General features: G+C 42.9%; 1 protein-coding gene across 6 annotated transcripts in view; it reads left to right on the top strand.

The window, feature by feature from the left end:
- LOC138064607 (LHFPL tetraspan subfamily member 2 protein) overlaps positions 1–27,939 on the top strand; it is a 129,027-nt gene that overhangs the window by 96,246 nt on the left and 4,842 nt on the right. For 4 of the 6 annotated variants that reach the window (XM_068928009.1, XM_068928006.1, XM_068928003.1 and 1 more), the window contains one exon: positions 12,053–12,829. In XM_068928009.1, the coding sequence (XP_068784110.1) occupies positions 12,400–12,829 (430 nt within the window). In that variant the 5' untranslated portion in view covers positions 12,053–12,399. Of the gene's footprint in view, positions 1–11,481; positions 11,499–11,788; positions 11,859–12,052; positions 12,830–27,939 lie in introns of those variants that run through there. The other 2 variants (XM_068928007.1, XM_068928005.1) reach the window with 2 other exon arrangements.

The following is a 27,939-nucleotide window of genomic DNA, read 5'->3' as shown; positions in this document are numbered from 1 at the left end:
GGCCTGGATCTGTTAATAATTTTGCCTTTATCTTTAGAAACGTTGTCCAGTTTCAGTCACATTTCATGAGAATAGAGGAGAGGGGCCTCAAAAATACTGTATTTTCTTAGATTTTGGGAGACTTGTCTCCTTTTGCCCAGATAGCCCGTACCTTCCCTAAGGAAATAGTTCTTAACTCAAGTCAACCTGTGTTTGTCCCAGAAATATCTGCACAGGCGCTGAAGTTAGAGTTATAAATCAGGCAGCAATGGTTTTGCTGCTCACACAATTATGTGTTCATCCCATGGCAAGTGGCAGCCCGTGAGAAGCACTGATTTTGTCAAGAAAGAAAAGCAAAGAGAAGAGAGTTGTTTTAAATGTGCATCAGCACGTTACGTGACATCAGCAGCAGGCAAGCTTTAAAGTTACTCATGGGGTTTGTGGTTCCTTCTTGCCCCAGTTGGTTGAGGTATGGATAGTCCTGCACGCCTCCAGCTGATCTCAGCTCATGTAGTTCTGTGGGTTTCCACAGAACTATGCCAGTTTACATCACCAGAATTGACTTAGTATTGTAATTTTACACTATACTATTCATATACTAGACTATACTATTAAGAATTATAGAAAGCTAAATGCTGAAATATTAAAACCAATGAATTTGGCTCTTGTACAAAAACTTTGGTACAGGACTTTCCAAAAAATGTTTTTTAAAGCAATAAACAAACTGTTCATTTTAAAATTCATAAACCAGCCATTTTTAGTCATTTGTTAGAATGACCTCATCTTTAGAGCTAAGATTTTTAGGAATTACACCTTAACACTATTAGATTTTTAGAGGTTGTAAAGCTTGTTATGAGAACTGAAAACAAAGTTTTTATAGAATAAAGATTCATGGTCATTAGATGCTAGGTGAAGTTGTCAGAGTAAGAAGTAGACAGGTTTTTTTTGGTCTTTTAAATACCTAAGTTAAGCTCCTTTCATGAGTGAGAGTAAATGGTCACATTGCTGTTACCAGTGAACGTTCGTCCCAAATCCCCAATGTAATGCTATACTCCCTCAAATCCATAGTAGGATAAACCTTTGTACTACACGCATTGTGAGGCACGAAGTCTGTTGTAGGAGAATTGGAAATCCTGTAGCAGTTGAGACCAATCTCAATTTCAGATCTACTAAAAAGTGGAAATTGCTTGTGCTTCCCCAGAATTGGAGGGCCTCTCTGGGAAAGAACATGGTCAGAAGTCTCTCCTCTCCCCGAGGTAGTCTTTGAAACTATTGCTCAGCCTCGAGCCGTCCTGTCGTAACAGCAGAACTAGACATAGAGCAGCCAGTGGAAAACCCCTGCTTTAATTCAGCAGCTTTCCCTGCTGCGTGTGAGCTGGTGAATGCCAGGGAGGTGCTCCATGCCAGTGCGTTCTGGGTGAGCCACGCTGCTCCTGGGAGCCTGGACACGTGCTAGCAAGCGGATGGAAGAGATGGGTGCTCCTGAGAGGCCTTGCTTTACTGTCTAGTTTTAAATACCCACTTTTGAAAACATAGTTGCTATAAATTTCAGGCTGACAACCTGGTCCATATCAGTGACCTACAGAACGTCATGTAAACTTACAAAAAAAGGCTCTACGATTATGTGAAAGGAGGAGTATGGACCTGTTGAAATAGGTTTTAGCTAACTTAATCTTCAACCTTTCTAATGGGAGCAGATGACTGATTAGGGGGACTGATTGGGTTAGGTGTTTTTTCTTCTTTTTTATACCATTCATTGCCACTCTTTCTTTCGTTGTATACTTGCTTTAAAGCAAAGCCCCTTTTGGATAATTTCTCAAATAGTCTTGATTTTTGAATGCTTTATCTGAACTGTTAATTCTAATATCTTGACATAACCAAATGGGTGAAGGCAGGCAGAAGAGCATCCTCTGCCAGGCTTTGAGGCCAGTATTGTAGTGGCAATGATCAACATCAAGCATTGTGGTTTTCAAAAGCAGAGCCTTGCAGTCTAGATCAAGGCGACGGTTCTGAAAAGCCCGCCTGAAGAATCTGATGAACTTTCTTAATGCCAAATAGGTGGCTACATGAACTAGGTAGTTTGTATCAGAACGTAAGAGTTACATATTGTGTAAAAAGGGTGAGCTCAGGAATATATGCAAATATATGCGCAGTGCACAGCTGAAGCTGTGATGTGGAAAGACATGTATGGTTTAGCGACATAAGAGTACGAGTAGTTTTCTGATGTTTAAATAAATGCCTGCTCTATATGATCTTATTTTCTCTCTGTTCATAAATAGTATTACTGATTTATTCAGATCTACTTAATTTTGTCCATAATGAAATGAGTTGGTTTTCTAGGAGGGCATTTAGGAAATGGAAGATAAATTATGTAATTTGTACCTATGTATTTTAGAGAAACAGCTAACGCTATTAGGTGAGTTTATTTCTTTGCAGGTGGATCTGTATTTCCTGATGTGATGGACAAGCTGCCATGGAATGTTGCTATGGGAATTGTCTATTTCAACAGTGAAAACTGTAGGGAAAAAATGGCAAGTTAATGACAGAACTGTTTCTCACTGATCAGGCAGATTAAAGTTACTGCTGGAGACGTGATCATTCCCTTCAGTATCATTTGTCCTTGGTCATAATTAATAGAGAGTCAGGGATATTCTTGTAGCCAGTGAATCAGGGCTCAAGATTCAAAGTGACAGAGGAATTTGAGAAGATTGTCTTCCAATGGAGGCAAGGAAAACTGTTGGCACAGTGCAGGAAAGTGAGGAGCTTATCAAAACCCTAAAGGTGAAGAGTCCGTAACAGTGGCATTCAGGTTTAGTTTCCAGTATTGCCACACACTTCTTTCTATGACTGAGGAATGTCTCATCGGGGAAATTAGGACAGTTATAATGCCTTCTTCCTACTATTTTTTTATGTATCTACATGGCCATTACCAGTGCTTAAAATTCAAGTTCAGTAGATGTCTGCAGATATCATATATCTGTATTTCTCCGAGTACATTGCCTTTTTTCAGAATAAAGAAACGGATTTTCATAAACTTTTTCAAGTTATGCAGTATATATAGTGTCCAGATATTTCAGAGGTCTACGCACCTTTCCTGTGTGGAAAGCTGACACTTCTGATCTTTTATGATATATGTAAGTTATCTCAAGCCATTACTGATTCTCCTTTGCTCTAGGTCCAAAGAAATGATAGTATTTGTTCAAGAGGGATGTTCCTGTGACATAGGCCAGTTTGTACAGGTTATTGTGCTGAGTCACTAGTCCGTATTGATTTTTTTGAAGGATGTTTCATTTTCAGTTTGAATTAAGAGGAAATGAAATGAATATACGTATTTTGAAATATGGTAGGTTCTCCATCTCCCAGGGTCATCCGTAATTGATCTCCTAGGTGGGCAGTTCACTGAGCTGCATTGTTCTGACCGCAGTCCCATCTGCATCATGGGAATGTTACGCGGTGTGACCTGGAGAGCAGTGGATGCCTGTGATGTGACTTGTTAACTAGTGGCTCTTGGGAGAGTCTGACATACAAGATTGTTTATGGGTATGTGCAGTGAGTAACAGTTGGTGGAAAACATGATTACAGGATTGTTGCATCTTTGAGACCACCCTGCTCCCAAAGGGTAGTCCTTAGCTCTTGTGGTAGCAGAAGAGTGGCCTGGGTGTTAGGCCAGGCTGTAGGCTAACTGTTGTGTTTGCTGGGCTAACACAGCCTCAGCTGTGATGGCACCAGTTTCCCTTTGCTAATTTTTAAAATGAATGCGGTGTTTGCTTAAGAAAAGGAGCAAAGGCTGTTTGCAGATGTCTATCTCGTCTAAAGGTGTGAGGGCCTAATACGATGATCCAAGCAGGCTAATCACAACAGGCGCCTCCAGCAGACACATATTTCTTAAGCTTGTTTGTCCAAAACAGCTTCTCTTCCCTTCCACTTGAGAGACTGTTCCTTCCTAAACAGCCGTAGTGTCTTTGATGTCTTTTGTTCATGAGGCCTTTCCTGTCTTAGCGTTGTCCTTTCAGCAAGCAATTCTCTTGTGTTTGCTAAGAAGTGGCGTAACTGAGTCATTCTTTCCTTTCCTGATTGTTTTTCTCACTTGCCTCTTTTAAACAATAACCAATATATTTGTATAATAAATAATACAATATTCATAAATTGTTAAGAGCAGTTCCAGATCTGTCACAATGAACTCATGGGAGTAAATTGCTTTATACAGGAATGGATTCCAAGCTTTTTTGGGCTAATGCTCTACCTCATGTACACGCTATTAACTATTTAAACAGCAAAAGCTTAGCTTCCTTTTAAGGTAAAAACCCTTAGTACAAAAATAGCAAGGATTTCTTTGCTACCAAATATTAACAGTGCTTTCCTCCTGACTTCCCATTTTCCTTCTAGCCACCCATTCTCCCTCCTCTCCCCACCTTTAGAAGTTGTAATTTTAATTGCTTCTTGTAACGACTCCAACACAGTGAATAATCTGGGTCTGCTTGACAGATGTAATATTGTAGGTAACTGAGAAAGGGGGCTTCAGATGAGACTCTCGAATATTGCAACTTCAGTGACCTAGTGAGGAAAGAAAGGAAGAAAGCTCACTATTCCACTCCCAGTTGGTAAATTCCTGAAGAATTAGGCTATCAGTAATTGTAGCCAAGATTGCTCCCTTAGTGATGATTTTTTATGTGATGTGTAATTTTCTCTTGAGATACCAACAATAGAAATACTACACATTAGCTTTTCTTTGCCTTGTAAGTTTTAATAAATTTTGGAATTACAGCAGATCTCAAGTAAGTTTTCAAAACATAGGGTAATGGCTGTAGGTTTAAGGAATTTTGTAAGTCAATAAATAAGGAGCAATGGAACAAATCTCCTGCTTGAGAATTTGCAGTTCAGACTTGGAGATATTGCAAATCCAACTTAGTTGATCTCTCAGTGGGGGGGCAACATGCAAAGTTTTGTCTGGATGAGGAAAGCGGGAAATGAATCCTGTGTTTAAACCTCCCCTGCAGTTGGTCTGAAAATTTGGAAACTCTCATTCTTCTAGTGATTTTTCAGTGATGTATTGGCCCCATTAAAGTCGGTGGGAGTTTTGCCACGGGTTTTAATGAGGTCAGAAAGAGAATAGTACATTTCAACTGCTTTTTTTAAAGTTTCATATTCACTTCTTTTACAGTGATGTATTCTAGAAACAAATCCACCCATAATTAGATGGCATTTTTCACAGCACAATAATAAAAAGTCCACTTGCAAGATGGGATGAAGCAACCTACTTGCACTGTCTCAGGAGAACATCCACTGTCAGCTTTTTTTCTTTATCTGTTGGCATATGTAGAATTTGGGAATATGAGGGCTAGAAAGATTAATTTAAGATTTCGCATCTAGGAGCTCTGTCTTTGATAAGAAAAGGCTGAAGTAAACAGGGCATAATTCAAATAGAAGGAAGGGAAATATGGAATTGATTATGGTACTTCAGTGAGTTTTAGCAATTTTGCAAAATATTTTAGTTATATTTCACATCTTATGTCATGCCAACAGGATTAAGACATGATGTATTGTAAGTCTACATTCCTTCTATTACCAGTGAAATGCATCTGTCTGAGCAGAATATGGCATCTTCTCAACCAGCTGTCATAATAATGCACACATTAGGTGCTTTTACAGGTTTAAAACAGTTAAATATTTATGATATATGCAAAATTTTACTTGCTTTTTTTTCATTTGCTAGTGAAGCCTCGTCGACACTTTGCTTTCTCTTCTCCATTTAACAAGTTCTGTTCTTCACATGGAATGTTATTTTAGCAGGGAGTAATTTGATGAAAATACGAAGGTGGATGGAGGGGAAGGGAATCTTTTGCTTATTCTCTGCTGTTTGTCTGGAGCTGTGCAACCACTTCAGCTTTAAGGCACTTTCTCCTGTTTTATAATGGGAGACTGAAGATTTCTGATGAACTCTATGAAAAGCATTGAATTAAAAAACAAACAAACAAACAAAACCCACACAAACCGGGCATGCTGAAGATACCCCCATGCCCTTCTCTCTTCTTGGCACAGCTGCTGTCAGGGGTAGGTATGCACCACTTCCCACAGAGCAGCTAGTGCCAGCAGAGCCCTTGCGTGGCCAGCAGAGGTGGCTTGCACTGAGCTTTTGAGACAACTGCTCTTTCCCTAAATTCAGTCCTGATTCTCTGCCCTGGTCTCCTGTGGCAGGGAAATGTGGTGAAGATACGTCGTCTTACACTCGGAGTTGCGTATAAGTGTGTGGAGATAGAAACATAGAGATGCACCTCTGGCAAGGCGAGTTGGCGTTCATGATGGTACCCTCTGAGAAATCACGCTTGTTAGCGCAGTCCTTCGCAGGCTGCCGTGGAAGCTGGTCGGCAGGAGCTTGACCTCTCCTTCTAGGCAGCTCCTTCTGGAGGATTAGCCAGCATGCTGCAAGGGGAACGAAACGGGAGAAGTGGCAGCGCTACTGATCCATCCTTTACCAAGTGCATGTGGCAACTGTTTTTGTTTCTTGCTTCCTCCCATTTTCTTTTTCCTCACCCCTCTCAGTTTGTGGCTGCTGTTTCTCAGTAAACTCCCTCCTCTTCGTTTGCAGTCCCTGGGATAAGAAAGCTATTTTCCATTTATCACTCACCCAGAAAATGAATCATCGCTAATCCTCTTCCCACACTCACCCTCAGAAGTGTAGTCCCTCCTGCCTCTGCGAGCTGATGGCTGACTCGCTCGCTCTGGCGGGGGGGACCGACTCGTCCGGCAGCACCGAGGGCTGGGAGCTGTGTGGAGTGGGGGCTCCCACTGACCCGGGTTGCGGGGGGGAGGTCAGCCTGAGATAACCAAGCCTTAGCGTATGAGCCTCTTTCTGTTTGTTTTAAATAGTGGGTTTGCAAACATCGTCATAAATAGCAGCTACTTCTGCTCTCACAGTTCAAAGCGTTCTCGCAATGTTTATAACTGCTAATGAGCAGTGTTTCAGGGAAAGCAGGACCTAGGCTTGCAAGTTTTGCGCATTTTGGGTTATAAGATGCTCAAGCCTGTGTTTTGTAAACAAAGTTTAGAAACTCCTCTGCATAGCTGTGTTTTGGACTGTAGCAAACTTTAGAAGAAAAGGTCTAATCGTGCCTGCATTTATTTTACAAATTGGGACTGTTTCAGCAGTCTGTGTGGCCTTCCATTCAGCTGTTTGTTTAAGCCAAGCCAAAAGGCACTTATCTGAAGATGATTTATTCTCACTCTTGAGCTGACAGAACCAGGCTGGGAAGGGGGAAAGCTGATTTCCAAGGTTTGGTATGAACCCTCTGTCTCCAGTCAAAACCATATGGGGATATATAAAGAACTGGCCATAATATAGTTCTGCAAGGTACTTGCAGGTCTCTTGTACTTTGCTTGTAGGACACCTTCTTAAAATAAACAGCAGTGGTATGTGATTGACTCAGAGTTGAACTTTGCAGCTGTTCCTTCCTCTTTGTGTGATATGCCAAAGCAACACTCTGTAGCTTAACATCTCTAAACTTTAAAATCAGTCCTTATATCAAGTATTATAATTTGGATCAGCTTCTAACTTTTTAATTTCGGCAGTGTAAGCAAAATGGAGGCAAGTGTGTTTCTTCATCTAATTCAGAAAAACAGATCTTTCTTATTTACGTAACATGTAGCAATGTTATGTAGTAAAAGAGGAGTAGAGTTTTCTCACTAAAAGGCAACAATTGGATATTCTTAGCTAGAAATGTGTAATATAACTGAGGCAGACTATCTGGCTGTCAAAATTGTGTCTAAAGAGGAAGGCAGTTTTAGAGATATTTTAAGATAGTTTGTTTTGTTAGATTAAAATGACCAAAAGATTGTTAGTCCTTGCTTTCAAGAACTCAGTTTTATCTTCTCTGAATGCTGTGAGGATCCTATGTACTCACTGACATTTTTTAGCTATAATAGAGTTCACTTGAGGCAGAACTGCATTGCAAATATAGTTGAGGGACGAGCGTGAACGAGGCTGAAGGTGTCGGGCTGTGGTATTTTGGCTTTGGCAATGAGAACAGGTTGAGGGTCCTTTTGTCGCTTGCTCCTGCTGCAGCATCAGAGTTTGCTGCTGCCACAGTTTATTTCTTGGGGGCAATACTGTAAACTGGTTTGCTGAAATGACCTTATTTAAAAAAAATACCTTCTATCTCTTCCAAAAGAAGAGTAACTTGGATGACTTCATTGGTGTGGCTTACGTTGTGTCATGGAGCTATGCTGGATTGTGTGGTGGGGTGGGCCAGGAGGGGGGAGGCTGGGAAGTGCCCAGGCAGCCTGCACCATGGGGGACTTTGCACCGCCAAACTGTGGCCTGGCTTGGCCCGGGGGGCTGCTGCTTCTGCTGGTGCACCCCATTACTCAACATAGAGGGCTTCCTTCAGGCCCTGCCCAGCTGCGTGCAATAGTAACAATAGTAATATGGGGAGAGGCCTAAATAATCTGAGGGGTGAGCCTAAGAAAAGAAGGCTGCTTTCGTAGTGAGAATTTTTTTTTGAATGAGTTTATATAGAAGGAGTTAAAGCCCTGGTGTATGTGTTGAATTTGGACTGTCAAAGCAAATATTTTGACAGTCATTCAGAAATGGATATTGAGTGGCGTGCTGTGAAGAACATGCAGTTCTAGTATGAAAAAACTTGCCAAGGGACAGAAAACTGAGAGGAGGAATAAACAATCAATTCTGAGCCTCACAAGAACATAGCTCGAGTTTGTCAAGCAAAGAATGGGAGAAAAGGGGTGAGCGGGATGCTGGTGGGAAGCTTCATGAAGTACGGCATTATGTAGCATCATCTATTGTTGAAAAGACTTGCAGGTACAATGTAAAGGTTTTGGCAGGAGCAATGTGAGAATTGGTTAACTTCATCTATGAACCCAAAGTGGTGTGTTTTGGAAGGAAAAGGTTAACTACATAAGCATGACTGAACTGTAGATTACCTCCAGTAATTAATCTGCAACCTATATCTGGCAAATCTCACAAATGAGCAATGCCCCTGCCGCTCCACTGATCTGATATGCTGTGCAGGCCTCTGTCTGCTTGCTGCTAACAGGAGTTGTAGGTGGGTGGTGCTCCCCTTCGAGGGCATCACTTGCACAAGAATAAATTTATGCAGAAGCACTTCTGAGAGTTATATTTTATTCTGGAAGTATCTTTCGTAGTGGAATAAAATACTGGTCATCTCAGAAAATTCTGAGTTGTGCAGGTTTGATTTGAAAGCTAAGTATGTTCTCTGAAACTATAGTTAATGGGGACCTTTATTAACTTTCATGTGTTATGTATGGAAATTTTGGTATGTTGCTTTGTGAAGTGTGCGTTCTAGTAAAGTCCTAAGATTTGACATTACCTCCATTTTTGACCAGACTGCTTTTGCTAATGTATTGACTTTCCTGGAGATACCATATTTCAGAGAGTTACCATGTTCTTTCACTTGTTTTTAAAATGGGAAAGAACCCAACTTGTGGACCTTTCCTTCTGTTTCTGATATGCATCAAACATTTGTTATCAATGCTATGTGGTTTATGGCTCCCAATGTTCATCTGCAGTTTCCACCTATTTAAGTAAATATGAACTTTGTTCTCATCTATAAACAGTATCTCGTTCTAGAAACAGTATTTTATTATGTTTAGCAGGAGCAGCGTCAGCTATAACAGCTAAGGCGGGCTTTTAACTGTTTCTTCCCTTGTACCTACAGGGAAAGAGGATAATTATGAAGACAAGGGATTTACATGTTTTTCTTGCACAGAAACACAGACTCTAGACCATTTTGGAACTTTTCTTAAACCAAAACAAACAAAAAACAAAAAAGTTTTTTATTAATTTCTTTCTTACGAGTGCTGCTGACATCAGAAGAATGTGGGGTTGTGGTGGACTTTCCCTACATTCCAATTGTTATTTAAAGTGGAAATACTGAGAGAGCTAACTACTACTGGCAGACTAAGGCTTCAACTCTCTGTTATTACAATGGGTGTATTCGAGTCATCAGCGTGTCAGGGGATTGAAAACCTCGTGCTCTTCCCAGCTACTCCAGAAAAATGGAAAGTAATCTAAACGATTGTCTTTAGTACAACTAAAAGCACAAATAAATATGTTATGCCCCTTTTAGCATGTAACTTAGTAAAATTTAATAATTTACCTAATAAAACCGATGAAATGAGTTGCCTAATTGCCAGAGATAGGCACTGGAGACTAAGTTGTCTTTCAAGTGCTTGGATATTTTTCTCAGGTTTACCAGTGGTAATAGAGAAGTTGGAAGCTGAGAAATCTACTCTTAAGCCATGCCAAATGTAAAATATCAGGAAAATATGCAGGAGGATATATCAGAAAAAACAGGCTATGAGGCAACGTAGAAGTAAGGGAGACAAAATTCAATTGGCAGCTTAAGTCCATACACGTGTCAGTACTAGATAAGTCTACCGAGCTAGGTGAGGAAGCGAGGAGTCATGAGGACAGAATCTCGTGTTTCATTCACTAACACAAGTATAGGAGAGAGCAAAACTCCTGGGTGAAATTCTGAATCTGTTGAAGTTGTGAGATTTTTTTGGTTTCGCATTCGGTGGGACTAGAGTTTGACCATAGGCCTCAAAACTCCTATAAAATTAAATAGGCTGTTCTTTGACAAAGCTGAAGTCTTTGAATCTTTGAGATAAGAATGAGAATGTCTTTTTTTGTTTTTGTTTTGTTTTTGGTTTTGTTTGGGTTGTTTTTGCATCCACTGAACACTTCCTATTTGGCAACCATAGTAATAAGATACTGTTTTGGTTCTAGATTCTTTTGCCTTCAGAATCAGTTGAATATGAGTATCTTTTTTTGTGAATAAAACTTAAAAGTGCTATGTTCTCATCACTGAATGGGTAACATGAGTACATTTCCTGTTTTCTCCTCCTTTTTTTAAGTGACATGTTTCAAGTTCAAGCACAGAGGCATATGTAGTGATCCATTTGTTATTTTAAGCAAAGATATTTGGATAAAATTTAGATGTGTAAGAGTCTCTGATTGCCTCGTATACTGAGATAAGTATAACTCTGGGAATGTCGTCGCCTACTGTTCAAAGGCAGCATAGATGCTTAGGGAAACCCCTGGGGAATGTTTCTGCTGCAGTCCCAGCCTGCAGAAGGTTATGGAAGGAACAGATTTAGGGCAGTGAAAAATCTTGTAGCTCCCTGGCAACCTCTCTAACTGGAGTTATTGGTGGCTTGGCAGTGATCAGGACATTTTTGTGCAGATTCATATTTACAGTAGTGTAGGTCACCCTGAGGCTGTCAGTGTCAGCGTTAATTCAAGATGAGATGTTACATACCTGCAGGAGGATCACTTTTCTTAAACCCTGACTTAAAGCTGAACAGAAGTTAAGAATGTTGTGAAACACCAGTTCTGCAAAACTGTTTCCAAGCTCTAAAATGATGGGCTGCGTCACCATAAAGTTGCTGCGTTCTAGTGGGTGGGCAGTCCCCAGCTGTAATCCTGTTTGTCTCCTCTTGAGACAGAGGCTAGATCAGCAACAATCAGCAGAAATCTAGTTACGGTAATTCTGGGAAGTGAATAGAAATGAGGTTCATTCATTGTGCTTTGTGTCCTAGGTGACTGTAACATGTAAGAGCCGTGTCTTGTTTCCTCCCCGAAGGTGGGTACTGTGCCAGCCTTCTCATTAGAGTCCCAGGACCAAAGGCAGGGCAGCAGTTTAACTGAACTGCGTGTCTTTAAAACTGCTTGAACATGTACGAACGTTTTGCTGGGTAACTGCCAGCAAACTTAGTAATTTCAACCAGAGGAAGATGATGTGGGAGTGGTGGTAGGAGTGGGTGGGACCGTCTGGTGTTACTGAGACCTTTCTCGCAAAGCGTTTGTCAAACAACTGCAAGTCGGATGGGACAGAGCAGATACTGTAAGTACAGCTGGGCAGCGCGAGAGTAATCGCTCCCCTGAGACGAAGCTGGGAGGTTTCCAGCAGACTCTTTTTGAGCAGCCCTTGTTGGAACTTCTGCATGTGGCTTTGGATCTGGATATTGGCTTGTTCCTGGGATGCGCGGGGGTGCAAATGAACCCTTTTTCTCACTGCTGATATATTCTTTCTTGTAGGTGTGTGATGTCAATCTAGTGGGCAGAGCTTGGGGCCTTCCCCACCAGCCTGGAGCGTCATGTGCCAGTATGAACATTAAGAAAGAAAGGCGCACTTCAGAGCTCAGCATCCAGGAAAGAAAAAAGGAGAAACTAAACAGAGAGAACAAACGACTGTACTGCTTGCAAAACTTCGGGCAGTTAACTTTTTCTCCTGAGAAGTTTTATCTTGGCTGTTGAGAGAGAGCTGAAAAAGCAGAGCAGCAACAGTGATTTTCTTTTTTTGTTTCTTTTTTAATTTAATTTTTTCCTGTTGTATCTGGATTTAAGACTGTCAACTGCACTGATCACAAGCACTGGACATCAATATGTGTCATGTCATTGTAACATGTCGGTCGATGCTATGGACACTCCTGAGTATTGTCGTGGCTTTTGCAGAGCTCATTGCTTTCATGAGTGCAGATTGGCTGATTGGCAAAGCGAAGCCTTGGAGCTCTGAGGATATGGACAACAGAACAGGAGGGTCACAGGAACCCTACCACCCAACGCTGGGCATCTATGGGCGTTGCACCAGGATCTCCCACGTGCAGGTTTCTAGACGAGACACGCTTTGTGGTCCTTACGCTGAAAACTTCAGTGAGATTGCCAGTGGGTTCTGGCAGGCTACCGCTATTTTCCTAGCTGTGGGAATCATGATTCTCTGCGCTGTGGCGTTTGTGTCCGTCTTTACTATGTGTGTGCAGAGTATTATGAAGAAAAGTATTTTTAATGTCTGTGGGCTGCTACAAGGGATTGCAGGTACGTGCAACTAAAAAAAATTTTTTTTTTGTGCCATTCAGTTGAAGAAATGTAGAGATTCTCTGCTGCCTACAGACAAACTGCATTAGATGGACCCGAGAGTGATTCTATATGCTGGTGCTTATTTAAACACAGCTGAAATTTATAGCTACGCGGCTTGTAATAGATTGACATTGGCAGCAAGATTGCAGCCCGTTGTGCGCCGAAATGAACTGACCAATGTTTCTTTTGTTTGCTGTGCAGGGGTTTTTCCTCTGAATTTATTTCAGTAACAAGAACTTCTCTCCTTTGTTACCAGCAGAGAGCAAAGTTAATACTGTATAGGAACGCAGTCTATCTCCTTTTTGCTACTTTAGTAATTTTCCCATAGACCAAAGGCAGTTCTGCATGTCTCAGACTTCATGCCTGTGGTGAGGGCAAATACCAGCCCTAGGGATAAGAGCAGCCTGCAGAATCGCATACCTTCTTCTCCCAGGTTTCACGTGAAGCAGCACGGGAAGCACTCTTCAAGGACATGAGTTTGACAAGTAACCTTATCATAAAACTTTCCCTTAGCCAGTTTATTGTTTAGATGAGCCCAGTGAGTTTGCTTTTACTATTCAAGTGTTAGTTTTACTCTGACTGATGAATTGCTTATAGGTATCTTCTGTTTCTGTTTATAACTGTGTATTTTACAGAGATGAGGTGACTGCTATGTAGATTGAGAATGGAAAATGTTAGCTAGAGCAGTTCTTGGTGTTCTCACTAGCGAGCAGTGGAGAGAACCTCTCCCATGTGCAGGTTTTCATATTTTTTTACTGTTTACCTGTGGTCGTGTTAAGGAGAAAAGTGGTCTTGTGATATAACTCTGGCAGCCCTCAGAGACCTTATGAGGAAGGAGGGAATGAACAGGGCCACCTCCTCCTTCCCTCTTCGTGGTGCTCTTAAACAGATATTTCCGAATCATAAATGGTTTTGTTAAAACAAAAGTTAGAAATTTTAACTTGTTTGTTCAAAACAAGAGTCCAGCTTCCCCAGCCCTCACCTGTATGGATACCGCTGTGTTGGCTGTAGCTTCACACGAGACGTAACAGTACAAGTTTAAACCCTTATTAAGCTGGTTGGCTTCAGTTGCTTAGTTGAGGACTAAGGTAATCTTAGTCTAGATGAATGAAGGGACATATGCAAATATGTCTGTGTTTTTTTCTGTGAGAGAATTTGGGAAGTCTGTCAAGGCAGCGGCTGCCACAGCTCTCCGGGGAAAGCAGCAATGGCCAGGGACCCGGCCGACACTAGCCCCTGAAGCAGTGACCTGCTAGCTCTTATCGCCTTCCTCTTTGTGCAGCTTCAGTATAAAGGTGTTCTGCGTATTCATGACACCAACAATGTCAGGTTGTGCTTTTGAGACAGAATTAGATCCGTAAATGGCTGAAGATGCATCTGTTTAGCTGATGGCATATAACTAGTGGAAGAATGTCCTTCAAATAAAAGTTGCATGTTTTGATGTAACCACTGCTGGTTTACAGAATTTGCCAGCCCCAAAGTGACACATGAGCGGCTCGGCAGTGCAGATCAGAACTGCCCTGCTTTCTTATCTTACCACTTACTTCAGAAATAATCCAGGAAACCTGGTTTTCAAGAGATGACATTTCTTCTTTTCTATTAGAGGTGTATTTGTGTAAGAGAGATCTGCCCAGCAGGGAAGAGCGGTTATCAACATAAAGAGATGTTAGGGCATGTCAGACTTGTGTGTCTCTTGAAAGGTTAACCATACCATGCCACACACAAAACCCTGTGGACCAGATATGTATGTGTTAGGGCATGTCAGACTTGTGTGTCTCTTGAAAGGTTAACCATACTTACAGCGTTGGTGCCATTTCAAAATATCTATAAACGGTCAAACATCAAAATTAACAGGAAATTGATTCTTGTATCTTAGAGAACTGTTTTGGAGACCACTTGCTTCTGAGAAGATACATGCAAAAACAGTTTTACGTTTTATAATCAAAACAGTTGTGCCTGTAAAGGTAAGCACGGACTCGAAACTGAACAGTATGGTAGACAAGGCATTCCTCGTATGTTAGGGGAGAGAGTTCTTTTCTCAGCTGTACTGAGAATGGAAGCACTTCCCTTCTTATAATTCAGACAAATGACATGGCATGAAGCTGGGTAATTGAAAGGTCACATTACTGAAACTGTTGCTCTGAGAAGTATGCCTGCCAGTATTTGCAGCCAGGCGTCTTGTGGCTAGCAACTCATTTTCTTGAGATTAATTTTATTGGGTCCACTGCTACTTTTGTGCCAGTAGCATTACAGCATCTGCTTACTTAGTTGAAAGTATTTTCCTTAGGACTTACTACAGCTTTTAATGTCATCGTTCTCAGTTCTTGAGTTTCAGAAAACAGTTAAGCAAGTGCTTCCGGAAGGACAGTTGTCCACAGAGTTAATCCATGCAAGGTTTATGATTTGTAGACTCGTGTCCTGGCCAGGGAACAACTAGATACAACCCTGCCTGATCACCTTAAGAACATTCTTTGAAATGTGACCTTTTTCTTCAATAAATGTAGGACAAGAATACACAAAGTCATTTTGTTTATCAGTGTGTATCAGTCCAATATTTTCAAATATTTCAAATATCTCATTTTCAAAGATGAGATGTACCCACAGTAGAGTTTTCTACAGGAACTCAGAATTTTACAGACTTAATCTCATTTAAAATCTCTATATATTTGCTGTGGAGATTTAATATAATTAAAAACATACAGCATGTTAATTTATTCCTGGAATTCATCATGAAAAAACAATAGCAGACACCGGATATATCATTTCTGTCTAGCAACACTGGTTGTGACCTGGCTGATGCCTAAGGTGAAATTGCAGAACACAAAGCTGTATCTCTTCTATTATGGTATTTGTCCAACGCCTGCCCTTGGACAAATGTGTGAACTCTCGTTTAGGTCAGTGGGAGGGAGCCACACACACAATCTGGTCCACAGGGTTTTGTTTGTGGCAGAAAACTAGGAATACAAAGCTATAAAAGAAGAAAATATAGCTCTGTTTAAAATCCTGAAATTCCTTTGTAGTGGAGCGGGACTTTTACCACTTGTTTTTAGACAGCAGACTCTTTTGTTCGGGATGTGTAGAAATGGTAATCAGCAATCGTGATTTTAGGAACGTTTGAGCATTGTTTCATCTAGAAAAGAGTCTTGTCTTTGCAATAGAGAGTGCAAAGAAAAGAGCCGTATAATTAAATAGATAATCACTACCTAGCAGCAAGAAGTCCAGGCATACATTCATTTGAATGTCGTCTTGGGGTAAGTATTCTATTTTTAGTCTATGAATCATTTGAAATACAGAGACTAGAAGAGGCAATATGCTATTGTGTAGTAGTTGTTAAGAACTAATTCAAAGTAAATTGTCACAGTAATCATTTAGGAAGTAAATGATTGGTGATCTCTTATTGACATACTGTAGTAGAAATATATGGTAATCACACAGAGTGTTTACAAGCCTTGTTTGGGCTTTGGTACTTTGCTATGCTCAGCAATATAATCTAAACATATCCCTGTCCTAGAAGAGCCGAACCACCTCAGAGTACTGTATGCAGTTTCTTTTCGTAGTTCCCATGTTCACCCCTTCTCATGGTTAAAAGTATGACTTTAAAAAAGTATGTTGGGGGAGGATGGAGGGGAGCTTAGGACAGAGCCTAGGACAACTTCAGCCTTCAGTCTCTGATACAATTTCATTTATGAAATTAATCATAAGAACTTTTCTTGGCTTTTTTGAGCCTCAGAAGGGGTAGCTGCAGCTAGCTGGCATCGGGTGCTGTGGCTGGCAGACCAGGCTCCTTAGTGAGAGGCCAGCAGTGGAGCCGATGGGGGCCGGCTGACTCATGCGCAGGTGAGCTGCAACCTGCCAGCAACACCCTGACCGCAAGTCACAAGGCAGAAACTAAATTAGCAGCGCATATATTGTCTCGGCTTTGAAACTTGAACAGGCCAGTGATTTTCCTTTCAGGGAACTATACCGTGCACCAGAAAAAGCTTTAGAAAGGGCAGAGGGGAAGGCTTGTTAGTCTGCTGAGAAGGCCGGCTGCTTTGGGAATTTTGTTTCCATTCTCACTGCTTCACTGTGCTGGAGCAGGGCTGTGTTACCAGGCAGGCTTACCAGTCTGGGCTAAAGCAGCTCCTGTTCCCTCAAGTCTTTTCAGAGTGATGATGGTTTCATCTGGGAGGCCTCTTTTGGGTTATCTCCCCCTCACTGCTTTCTCTTTTCACAGTCCGCTTTCCTCTAGTTCAAAGAGGGTTTTACTAAAGAATTTTCTCTAACAGAAGCATGTCAAGGTCACGGCCACCTTTGGAAACTCCTCCATTCAGGCAAAAAGTAAAAAAGTGCTCCAGAGAGACAAGGCTAAGACAGGCATGATCAAACTGTGAACCTGGTTTGCCAAAACTGCTGTCAGCTTCTTCCCAAGTGCTCTCTCTTGCAAGGACTCTGCATCTCATCTTCTGACACATGAATGGCTGAAAGGCCCTGATGTGGCCAACATGCAGCCTTGTATTACCAGACAAAAAGCACACCTGGACATGTGATGATTGCACTTGTTCATCAGGTTTTTGCAATTAAAAATCACGTTGCATCTGTGGTAAGGCCTGCTGCATATCTGTCACGTGCTGAGGGATGTCTGCATTTTGTCTGGGAGAATGCGAGACTGCACTTGCAGTCGTGTGCCTTAGTACTCTGACTATAAGGCTGGGACATGGCCAATTATGCCTTTAATGGGTGCATGTTTAGTCATATGGGGCAGTGGTTTGTCTTGAAAGGCTGCTAGAAGTGGTCCAGGAGAGCAAGATTCTCCCCACCGTTTCCTCGGGTCCTCTCTCCTGCAACCAGATGATGCCCAGCAGGTTTGGGGCCCCCGGTCCAGAGCAGTTTCTCCTGTGGGATCTGAGCTCTCCTCTAGCATTGCCAGGGAGACGACTGAGCGTCTTCCCATATGAAACCTTTTCAGGGCCGGACTTCAGTGCTCTCTTCTCATCACCAAGTGCTGAGGTTCCCTTTCACCCTATTTTCTTCCTTTCCAGCGTTTTCCTCTGTTTTTTCTACAAGGCAGGTTTCCCCTGTCACCTGTCCAGTTTAGTCCCAAACTGTGCAGTCTCTTTCCACGGTACTCTCCCTTTTCAGCTGCCGCGACAAGTTCTCCTCTGTTCATTCTTCTGTCCTTTCTATGCCCTCTTTTTTTTCCTCTTTGTGTATTGCTCTTCATGCCTTCTCCTGTTCCCTTTGCTGTGGTCACTTGGAGGCTTCTCTGATCAGGAGCCAATGCAATACGTGGGCAGTAGTTCAGTTAAGAGTGCATTTTTATCCTCAAACACAAGCAATTCTCCTTACAGTTTTCTAAAATACAGGGATGAAACTCAGTTTGAATTCTGCTGTGTCTAGAACAGTGTATTTGCGCTGCTGGAAGGGTTTGTTTTACAACTCTTGCACTAAGAAATAGTTTAGCATGTTATATTTATTAGTCGTCATTTCCATTTGGGAGTTTGGGTGATTAGGAAAGTGATGGAAACCATCTGAAGGCAAAAGAGTGATCTGGGATTGCTCGTGGGGGTGTATGAAGTAGACTCCAGATGCAGTGAGGCCGAGGAGGGTGCTGGGGGGCTGGGTAATTCCCGGGCGATTGTAGGGGGGGAGGTGCGACTGAGGGCCCCTGGCTGCTGAGGTGGGTGGTGGGAATTGGGAGTTGCTGAGGAAGCCAGGGAGGAAACGGGAGGTTAGCCAGAACTCGCTGCTGAGAGGGGAGAAAAAGCAAAAGGACAGCGCGCTACCGAAGCCTGCTGCGGAGGGGCCCTGGTGCTGCTAGAGCTCACTCCGACGCTGAGAGAGTCAGCGTCGCCCAGTAGCTCAGCGTATGCGGAAGCCGTAGGGAGCAGCGCGCTGCCGGGCGGCACCCCTTGTCAGAGAAAGGGGCGAGCTAGCGAGCAAGGAAGGAAACGCCTGGCGAGCTCGTGTTGCTGCCTGCCGGCTGTCGGAGGCCCTTGCTAGACGGGCGAGACTAATGCAACGCCTGGGCAGGAGGAACGCAGGGGGAGAGCCCTCCTGCCCTCCGAGGCAAGGAAACTTCTTGTTTGTCTTTCTAAAGTGTAGAGCATGCATTTTTCAAAAAGCATATTTCCTCTTGGATTCAGCTTAGGATTTTTCTTTTCGGATGCCAGAACTGTGAATTCTTGGGGTGGGAAAAAAGAAAGGGGAGGAGAGGGACTTACAATGGAAATCCTGACAGCCTGAACTACTTCTGCTGTCTGAACAGGGTGGTATAGTGCTTCCTGTAACCTACATGGCCAAATGCCAGGGCAGCATCTAATACACACTCAGCTGCCGAAAGTTCATGCTAAGGGGACTGCTGGGTTGGAACAAGAGGGAATATGCCAGACAAGGAAAATGAGTTCAAGTGGTAAATTGCTATTGAGCCTTAGGGACGATATCAGTAACTTTAAAGAAATAAAGTGAAGATTCCAGTGTCTGGTTACATTTGACGATCAGTTCCTCTCAGCTGCTGTGAAGATGGGCGAGTATGGATCAGTGGACACCTGGCAGATTGTAAATGTCCAGGTTTTCACTGATAAGGTTTGGTAGTTGACGTCATTCATAGCAACCATAAAGCTATAATAAAATGGTGTTACAGGTGAGTCTCTCAGGCTACCTATTGAGCAGTGCTTAACTGTGGCACGTACGCATGCAACGGTCTACTGCTTCTACCAGTGCAGGCTAAATGAGATATTGAGAAGTTCATTGTATTCCTCTTCTTGTGGATTTAAGGTAAAAGATACTGGTGGCCCCTCTGAGGAGAGGGGAAAAAATAACAGGAGAGTAATGGGAATCTCTTTTGGTTGGATTTTGCTTCCAGGTCTCAGAGCCAAGACTGATGCTGTTGTTATCTATAGGCTGCAAACACTGTAGGAAAATATTTAAATTCAACAAAAGCTGTGTTTTCACTCGAGCACAGCAAAACAGATTAAAACAGCTCTTTGAACACCTGGGGCTAACTGATGGTTAGCTACTCTGTTCAGTGCACCCAGTGGGTTGTTAAAGGAAATAAGGTGGATTTGAGCTGTGCTTCCTTCCCCAGCACTGGCAATCTGCACTCCGCTGCCACATCAGGCTGGGTGAGATCCTTCCCCTCCCATGTCCGCCTTCGCCTTTTCCTCCTCTCCGACCCTCAGCTCTTTGTAGCTCCTTTCCCACCGTGCGAGCCCTGCGGCCTCGGTGAGGCAAGGCGAGGGAGGCCTCTTTGCAGACTGGATCAGTACAGAGGAAACGCAACTCAATCACGAGTTGTGCCAGAGCCCCTTTGCCTCTGTGTTTAAACGGAGGCAGGTTGTTGCTTTGCCTCTCTTTATGCAGCGCGGGGTGCCCATGACCTGGTGTCTTCCTTCCTTTGCAGCTGATTCATTGTAGCTAATTCATGGTTTTGAGGGCACTGGCAGTGACCAGTTGGAGAGCAGTGAGAAAGGTTATGGCAAGTGTTGCAAAATGGGCTTGGTCTTTCCCTTGGCTTCTTTCGTGGCCAGGAAAGAAGCCAAGCTTTTCATGGCTCCTTTCCTAACTAAAGAGCATCCCAAAGTTACTATCCACAGTTCAGTTACTCATTTAGCAGCTCTTATTGGGCCAACTTAAATTAAAAACACTCGATGCTTCCTTGGCTATTGAGGTAAGATGTGGGCGGTGAACGGACTTGGTGGTCGGGCCGGAGCGGTGGCGCTGCCCTCACAGTTTGCGGTGGTGCCTGCTGCCTTGCGAGGGTCGGCGGGGAGGGGCGCCGTGCCTGGCCCTGGTGCCTGCCGGCTGTCGAGCCTGAGCAGGTCGCTTTGCAACATGCCCCGGCAGCTCTGCTGTGCTAGGAGAACGTAACATTTATGTGTCCATCACCTCAGGTAGGTGCTCTAGATGGAGCAGAAAGTCAAAACTAGTGATTTTGTGTGACAGAGGGTTGGCACAAGTAGGATGAGAGGTACTGTCCAGCGCCCTGTGTGTGCATAGTCTTTAGTGACTCGGCATTGTAGAAAACTCATAAGCATTTCGCTTTTCATGTATACAGGGCTTGATCTTTACTTAACAGCAGGGCTAGTATCTGCCTTACAAGAGCCCTTGTGAAGTGCAGTGAAATGCCTCCACATCCCCATTTACTTACGCAGCCAGCAAAGGGGTGGGGATGTCATTTCAACGTTTGAGATTAATCTTTTTTTTGATTCTCCACATTTCTCCTCCTCCCTGCCAATTAATGGGGACTCTTACCTTGTATACACATTTTGTTAAAAGCTAATGAGGAATATGCACTCTCTTCTCCCAGAATAGAAGTCTACAGGCTCACACTTTACTAAAGACAAGTCAGAGCAATAGAATTACACCAATATTTAAAAAAAAAAACAAACCAACAAACAAAAAACCCCACACAGGAATCCTCCATATGCCAGAGCAACCCACATCGAGGTTTATAAACTGACTTATTTCTAGCTTCTTCTGGAGGTAGCAACATATACTTGATAGCCATAGTAGGCACTGTATCCCATCAGTAGCCTTCCCTTCTATGTCCCTGTCGTGCAGGTCCCCTGTCCTGTGTTCCCATCCCTATTTCCACACCCTAATATTAGTAATATCATGAGAAGTATTATGTTTACATACGTTAGGTTATGAACAAGCATCTTTGATCTGCTTAACAAATGGGAAAGTATCCTTGAGAAAATGGCTTAGTTAATTGACTGTTTAAAAGAATTTTGTTTTCCTCAATTTGAGGAAGAAAATGGTTAGGGAAATGCTTTTTCTTCTGATAATTGCTTCCCCTTATATGACCTCAAGACAACTTTAAAAGACTTTGGAAAAAAAAATCGAGGCAGGTTTTGAGAGATCACCTGGTTATTCTCCTGCCCTCAGCTCAGGGTATTCCAAGTAGGTAGAAATCTGCATATGGTTGCACTCTCCTACAGTGACTGAATGGGTCTGGATCTCGCCTCTTGTCACCCCTGCTGCTTGGGAAGATTCCAGTTTCTCCTTACATTGCCCATTGGCAACCCTCTCCACCCTCAACAGCCATGTTTCCAAATTATCCCAAATCCCCTCTGCTTATGTGAACCAGAATTAAGTGGGATGTCACGCTAGGCTTTTTTAATCATTGATCTTTTCATTGTTGTCAATTTTTCTTCTGTTTGTTTTGAAAAGTTTCTGAGTGGGCCGGGGCACTCAGGCTTACCGATACTCCCCTTTCTTCTTGTGCAAATACCTTCCTGCCTCTGGTCAGCTGTTTGCTTTCCATGCTGCTGGCAGTCATCCAGAGAGATGGAGAGCAGCCACCGAGGAAGGTGGTGGGTACTGCGCCGCGGGCGGTGTAACCAGCACGCTCTTCAGTGTGCCAACAGTATTGCAGTGCTATGGGATGCCCACACTTTTTCCCATATCAAACCAGCTGCTCTGAGCCCATCTCATTAGCTTTGATCAGATTAAAATGTGATTACCAAATCATTTCATGGGATTGAAGATGTCTGTTGTATAGCTGCCGAGTAGTAGGCTGTCACTTAAGTTGTTTGTCAGTGGCTGAAGGAGTAAAATAGCCCATGAATAGTGACCTGGTGGAATTCCTGCTGGATAGAAAGTTTGCTGAGAAAAGTTTGTGTATAAGAAAAAACTGCTTAGTCTCCTTGGGTTAAGCTAGTTCGGTGCGTTTGTAGAAATAATCTAAGCATAAAAGTGTTCGGATGCTCAGTTAGCATTAGTTGGAAATACGACCTTGAGCAATAGAGGCAGGTTTATTTTGCCTAGCTGGCAGATTGCCCTTGGGCTGAAGAGTCAGTCATCTGCTGCAGCTGAGCAGAAGATGAGAACAGTCAATATCACTCCTGCGGACGAAGCTGCCTGCCCGCATCGCCTGCCTGGGGTTGGGCAAGGCTAATCCTTCCCCCCTTGGCCCTGTGTCTCCTCCTCTGTTAAAACGGTGGAAGCTGGTTGGCGGAAGCCTGCGATGCTGCCACTGCTGTGGTCACAGCTGCTTAATTTCCTGTTTCTTCAGCAGCATTTCAGAGCTTCTTTGCTATTTTGCTAGGAAATGAGAAGATAGTATCAGGATTTGCAATGGAAATTGGCTTTGTTAGTATATGCTGTTGTTTAATATGGCATAACAGCAGCTGCACAGGAGACCGTCAGAACTAAGTAGCATGCCTCTGCTCATCTAAACAAGCATCTGCGTAACTCCTTTTTTAAGGGTTGTTTCCAAGGATAGGATGAGAAAGCTTTTACTCAGCTCTGACCCCCAGCACTGACCAGCACATAATGTGACATACAAAAGCCCATAGTGATAGAGCAGTTTGTTGGTTTTCCATGGTGTTAGCCTAGCAACGCTACCACAGTGTATCAAAAGCAGGAGGAACAATTCCAGACCCTTAGGAGGGGAAACTTGGTGCCCAAACACAAAAAAAAATTCTCTTACATAAAAAGCATCACTGAACTGTCTTCAGAAACTGTGTCTCACAGCAATGCTTTCTGCTATATTCATACTGATATTTTGCAGTATTTGCTACTTTTTTTTTTTTTTTTTGCTTTAGTGTTTCAGGAGAAAGGAGTTGCTTTTACATCACTCAAATACAGTAGAGCTAATGTTTAATATTAGGCTGTTTATGTTGTAGTGAGGAAGTAGATTTTAGTCTAATAATCTGAATAAATTGGCCTTTTCTATTTCTAAGGCTTCTTTTTAAAAGCAGACAATTTGGGACTGATAGTAAAATGTTACGTGGGCAAATATTCTCCAGTGAAACACAGGAGAATGTTCTCTACCAACAGACTTGCACCAAAGAGCTGTAGATGAGTTCTCTGGATAAAAAAATGCATTTAAATAATTTTCTACTCTTGTTCCTAGGCAGGTAGCTGCATTGCATAGCGTTCTTGCAGACCTCTGTTTTATGGAATCCTCAGAGGAAAGGTAACTCAGAGCGAGCAACAACTGACAAGAAGGAAAAAGTAGTTCCGAAAAATTATCATAGTGATTAAGAAGGAGTAGCAAGAGAACGTGTACAACGTAGGCTGCACCCAGAGCCGTGCAGCTGTGCTAAGGCGGGGGTTAAATCTAGAACAGAGATAGCTTGAGCTAGACTGTAGAGGAGCACAGTGGAAAAGAGCCTCACATAATGTCTTCAGAATGACTTTGTTCCTCCCACAGACACCAACGATTCCACAGGTCGACTGGGTGTGAATTAAAACTTTCATTTACTGTAAATTAGCAAGAAGACCTGAAAGGACTCCTTGGAAAAAACTTCTCCTTAGACAGAGCACTAGATCTGTGGTCTCTGTTCTTTCCCTTGAAGACTGGCTGCTATTCAGATACACTGGGAGGGGAGCAAAAACTGATTTATTAGGAAAAAGAAATCATTATTATTAATATTTACTCTCGTGCTGCCAGATCCGTCTTCTAGCAAACTGTTGACAGGAGATAATGGTTGCTTCATTAGATTATGCTGACATAAAATTATATAGCACAGAAATGAACTTTGTACTTGTATGACTAACAAAAGCCTAAATGCTTTAATCTTAACTTACAGCATTAAATGGCGTAGAAGCTGCATAATGCAGATTAAATACAGAATTAATATTTAATGAATTACGTTGAAGAATAACTGAGTCAAATTCAAGAAATCTGAGGATTATAATAGCTAATCTTTCTAGAGAGAGCAACTTCTTACAGACAAATCAATAGGTTGTGCTAGGAACTAGTCATGTGTTCCTGTGCACTGGGATTATAAGTGAATGCCAAGGGTCAGCCACTTGGCTCCCATTTCTGGCCGCCCCGAGGCTGCAGCCCCTGCGCTGTGGTCTGCCATTCGTGACCGAGACGCTTGGGCCTGGCTCCGTGCAGCCCCTCCAGTGCCCTGCTCCACCACCCGCCTGGCGACTCTTCGGGAGACGAAACCACACGCTCCCATGTTGCTTTGTGCTCTCCACAAACAACTCAACTGAAAGCTAATGTGTCCTCCTTCAGCATTTTTCTCAAGACTGTCTTGTTGCAGTGGCTATAAAAGAAAAACTTGTTAACAGCTGAGTTGTGGGTGTGATGAAACTACTGCCAGTGCGCTAGTCAGGGTTATTGCGCTAGGTCCTTGCACGCTGCCCCTCCGTGAGGCTTGTCTGAGAAGGAGCTTCCTAGCTGTCGTGGGCAGAAGCTGTGAACAGAGCTGCCAGGCTCTGCGGTAATACAAATAAATGACAAAAATGAGAGAGACGCAGGCAGACAAGCTCCAGGGAGCGAGCAGTGGCCGCTGGAGGACAGGGATACAGGCAATTAAGTGAGAAGCTCTCTCAAATAAGCAGAGCTGCAAGGGCCCTGGCCAGGCTGCCCATGGGGGCTGGTAGGAGGAATTTGCACTGAGAATTTACTATGTTGTTTTCCCTTGCGGATAGGCTGGCTGCACACCAGCCTCTAATTGGTTTTTGCTTAGCTGTGGCTGCTTGCATTTGCCATAGCTGGAGCTGAAGCCTATGGTGTTAGCCGTAGAAACACGCTGTGGCTTCCCCGTGCTCCTTGAGATGGTTGTGCACTGCTGCTTAGGTCGGAGGAGGAGGAACACACAGACTGCGAGATGCTCACGTTGCAGTTAACCATTGCGCCTGGGAAAGCACAAGGAGTATCACAACCCCTCCTGCGCTTGCTACCCCTGATATATCTTTTCTTGTTCTTTCCACATGGGCATTTTCCCTTCCTTTCCCTCTCCCTTTGTGTTCCCAGGAGCACAGAAGTTGTTTTTTGTGGTCTGGCTCACTGGAGCCAGAGCCAGGGGAATGGCAGTTGGTGAAGCAGTGCCCTGGAGGGCAGACCTGATTGGGCCCAGTAAGAAGATCCTAAACTTTTCCATCTACCACCTGTGTTAGAAGCATTGAAGTGACTTAGAGGTGCTGGCATGACCGACGGGCACTATCAAGCTGAATATAATTAAATAGGCAGCTGCTGTTCGTCTTCCAGTCTCTGGATGTTGCTGCTCCGGCCACGAGCAGTTGGGCAGTAAAGTGCTTTTGATTGCTGGCTTCGGCCATGATTTGCTCTGTTGTTGGGTGGTAAAGAAAGACTCTGCTGTTTTGTTTAAACAGCAGGAGTCAGCGAGATGAGCTTGGTAGCCTGTGCGCATCTCTTCTGCAGTTACTAGGAAGCTGCAGGCAAAGCTCCTTGTGCGCTTTTTTTTTTTTTTTTTTTGCTTCTCTTTCTCCTACTTGAACACCCTTTTTGGGCAGTCTCTCTAGCAAGGCAGAGTCAAGAAGGGCCCCTGAGCCCTGCCCAGCTCAGCCACTGTGCCAGGTCCCACAGCTCTGAGCTGAAGAGGTGACCGTGTGAGAGAGGGCGGTGCCACTCCATTTGCTGCTGTTCAGCATGAGATCCAAGGAGTGCCACTTCTGTTGTGGGTATGTGGAAGTGGGTTAATTAAATACTCATATTAACTTTTCCAAACAAATAGGAAGCAGGTATTGCTGAAATTAGTAATTATGGTAAATATTAGTGATAGCAAGAAGAGGTGAAGCTCCTGAGAATCGTTGTGTCTACACTGAAATGGCGTATAAGGTAGGTGGGTTTTTTTTTGGGGGGGGGGGGGACGTTAATTTTTATTATGTTAGACCAGTATAAGATTGACCAAGTTGGGGGGGGGGGGGGGAACCCATGAGAAAAACAGACCATATTCACAGCCCATAGTTAAGACTTCCTCACGTTTTCTTTTCAACCATGGGGAAAATAGCTATAGCTTATCAAATTGTGGCACGTATGCAGTATTTTTCCAGACTTTTTCTGTACTCTTAAAGAATATTTAAATTCACTGAAGTCTGGTTGTCAGTACACTTGACAGCAGTACTGCAACCTTTGGGGGCCTGAATTTTTGAGTAAACATCTCTCCGCTTGGCAGATATGCACCAGGAAACAGTAGTTTTCAGGAGTTTTTCAGTGCTGTGTTTTTGGCAAAAAGCTTTGGATGTAGCTTCTCAGTCCATAAGCCAAATTTGCAGCATCGCTAGACACTGTAGTGTTGGGGTGGTAAACCTTAAAAAAAAAAAAAAAAACCATCCTTGGCAGCAGTAGCCATGGTGTGTTTCAGGACAGGGTTGTTACTTCAATGATGGTGGTTTTAATTCCCAAAGGGCTTGTGATCATTAAGAGAAAATGGCAATTGGAACATATTAATGTGCAGTCAGAAGAATACATTGTTTAGTCATGCTGGTTACACTGCACAGGAAGCAAGTGATGAATAGAGGAGAGGAACTGCTGGTGTTTAGTCTGAAACGGCTGCTGGGCTCAGCAGGATGAAAGCACGGCTTATCCAGGTCTGTCCAACATAAGGCAATACTTTATATGTAATGTAGTTTAGCCATTCAGACAGGAAACGGCATAAAATTTGTCATTGGTTCATAAATGTAAACAGTGATGAAATTCCTTCACAGAGAATGGATGCCATTCTCTAATGGATTTTGCTGCCCCAAAGAATGACATTTAGTTCATTCATGCACATGGTGTTCTGTCATCGTTAGAAAAACGCTGAAGGACTTTCTTTTGTGAAACATCTGGCAGGTATAGACGATTTTAGACAGTTGGGGGATGTTTTTGCATTTTGTGGATGTTAACTGGTTAATAGCTAGGACCCATCTTTTGCTCTTAATGAGGAAAAATTTTTGCATCCAGCTGAATTTCTTTCAACAGTTAAGGAAATCTAATGTACTGCAGAACAGCCTACTCTAACTGAAATGACAAAGACGGGAACAAGTCTTTACAGCTATTCCTAGTAATCCCTTAGTATAAGGAAGAAAGGAAGACTGTTTTCATCTTATCTCTTAATTTAAATTTAAGGATTGGATGAAATCTAGGAATGAACCAGTGCCATATGTAAAAAGGACAACTTCTGGCCCACTTTCAGATTATAGCACTAGCTATCTTCTTTTATAGTTACCAGCTATCTTCTTGACATGCTAGGTTGAGTAAAAGGCAGGACAAACAAATCAGGTAATATTTAAAGGCTCTGGAAGGCTCTATTTATTTTCTTGATAAATTAGTTGTATTAAACAAAAATTATTCTGCATAATTCTTCTTGCTCTTCTGAGTAAAATTTTAAAGAAAACAA

This window comes from Struthio camelus, chromosome Z, assembly GCF_040807025.1.
Source record: "Struthio camelus isolate bStrCam1 chromosome Z, bStrCam1.hap1, whole genome shotgun sequence".
NCBI classification, from domain to species: domain Eukaryota; kingdom Metazoa; phylum Chordata; class Aves; order Struthioniformes; family Struthionidae; genus Struthio; species Struthio camelus.
This window is presented reverse-complemented; position numbering and strand designations above follow the sequence as displayed.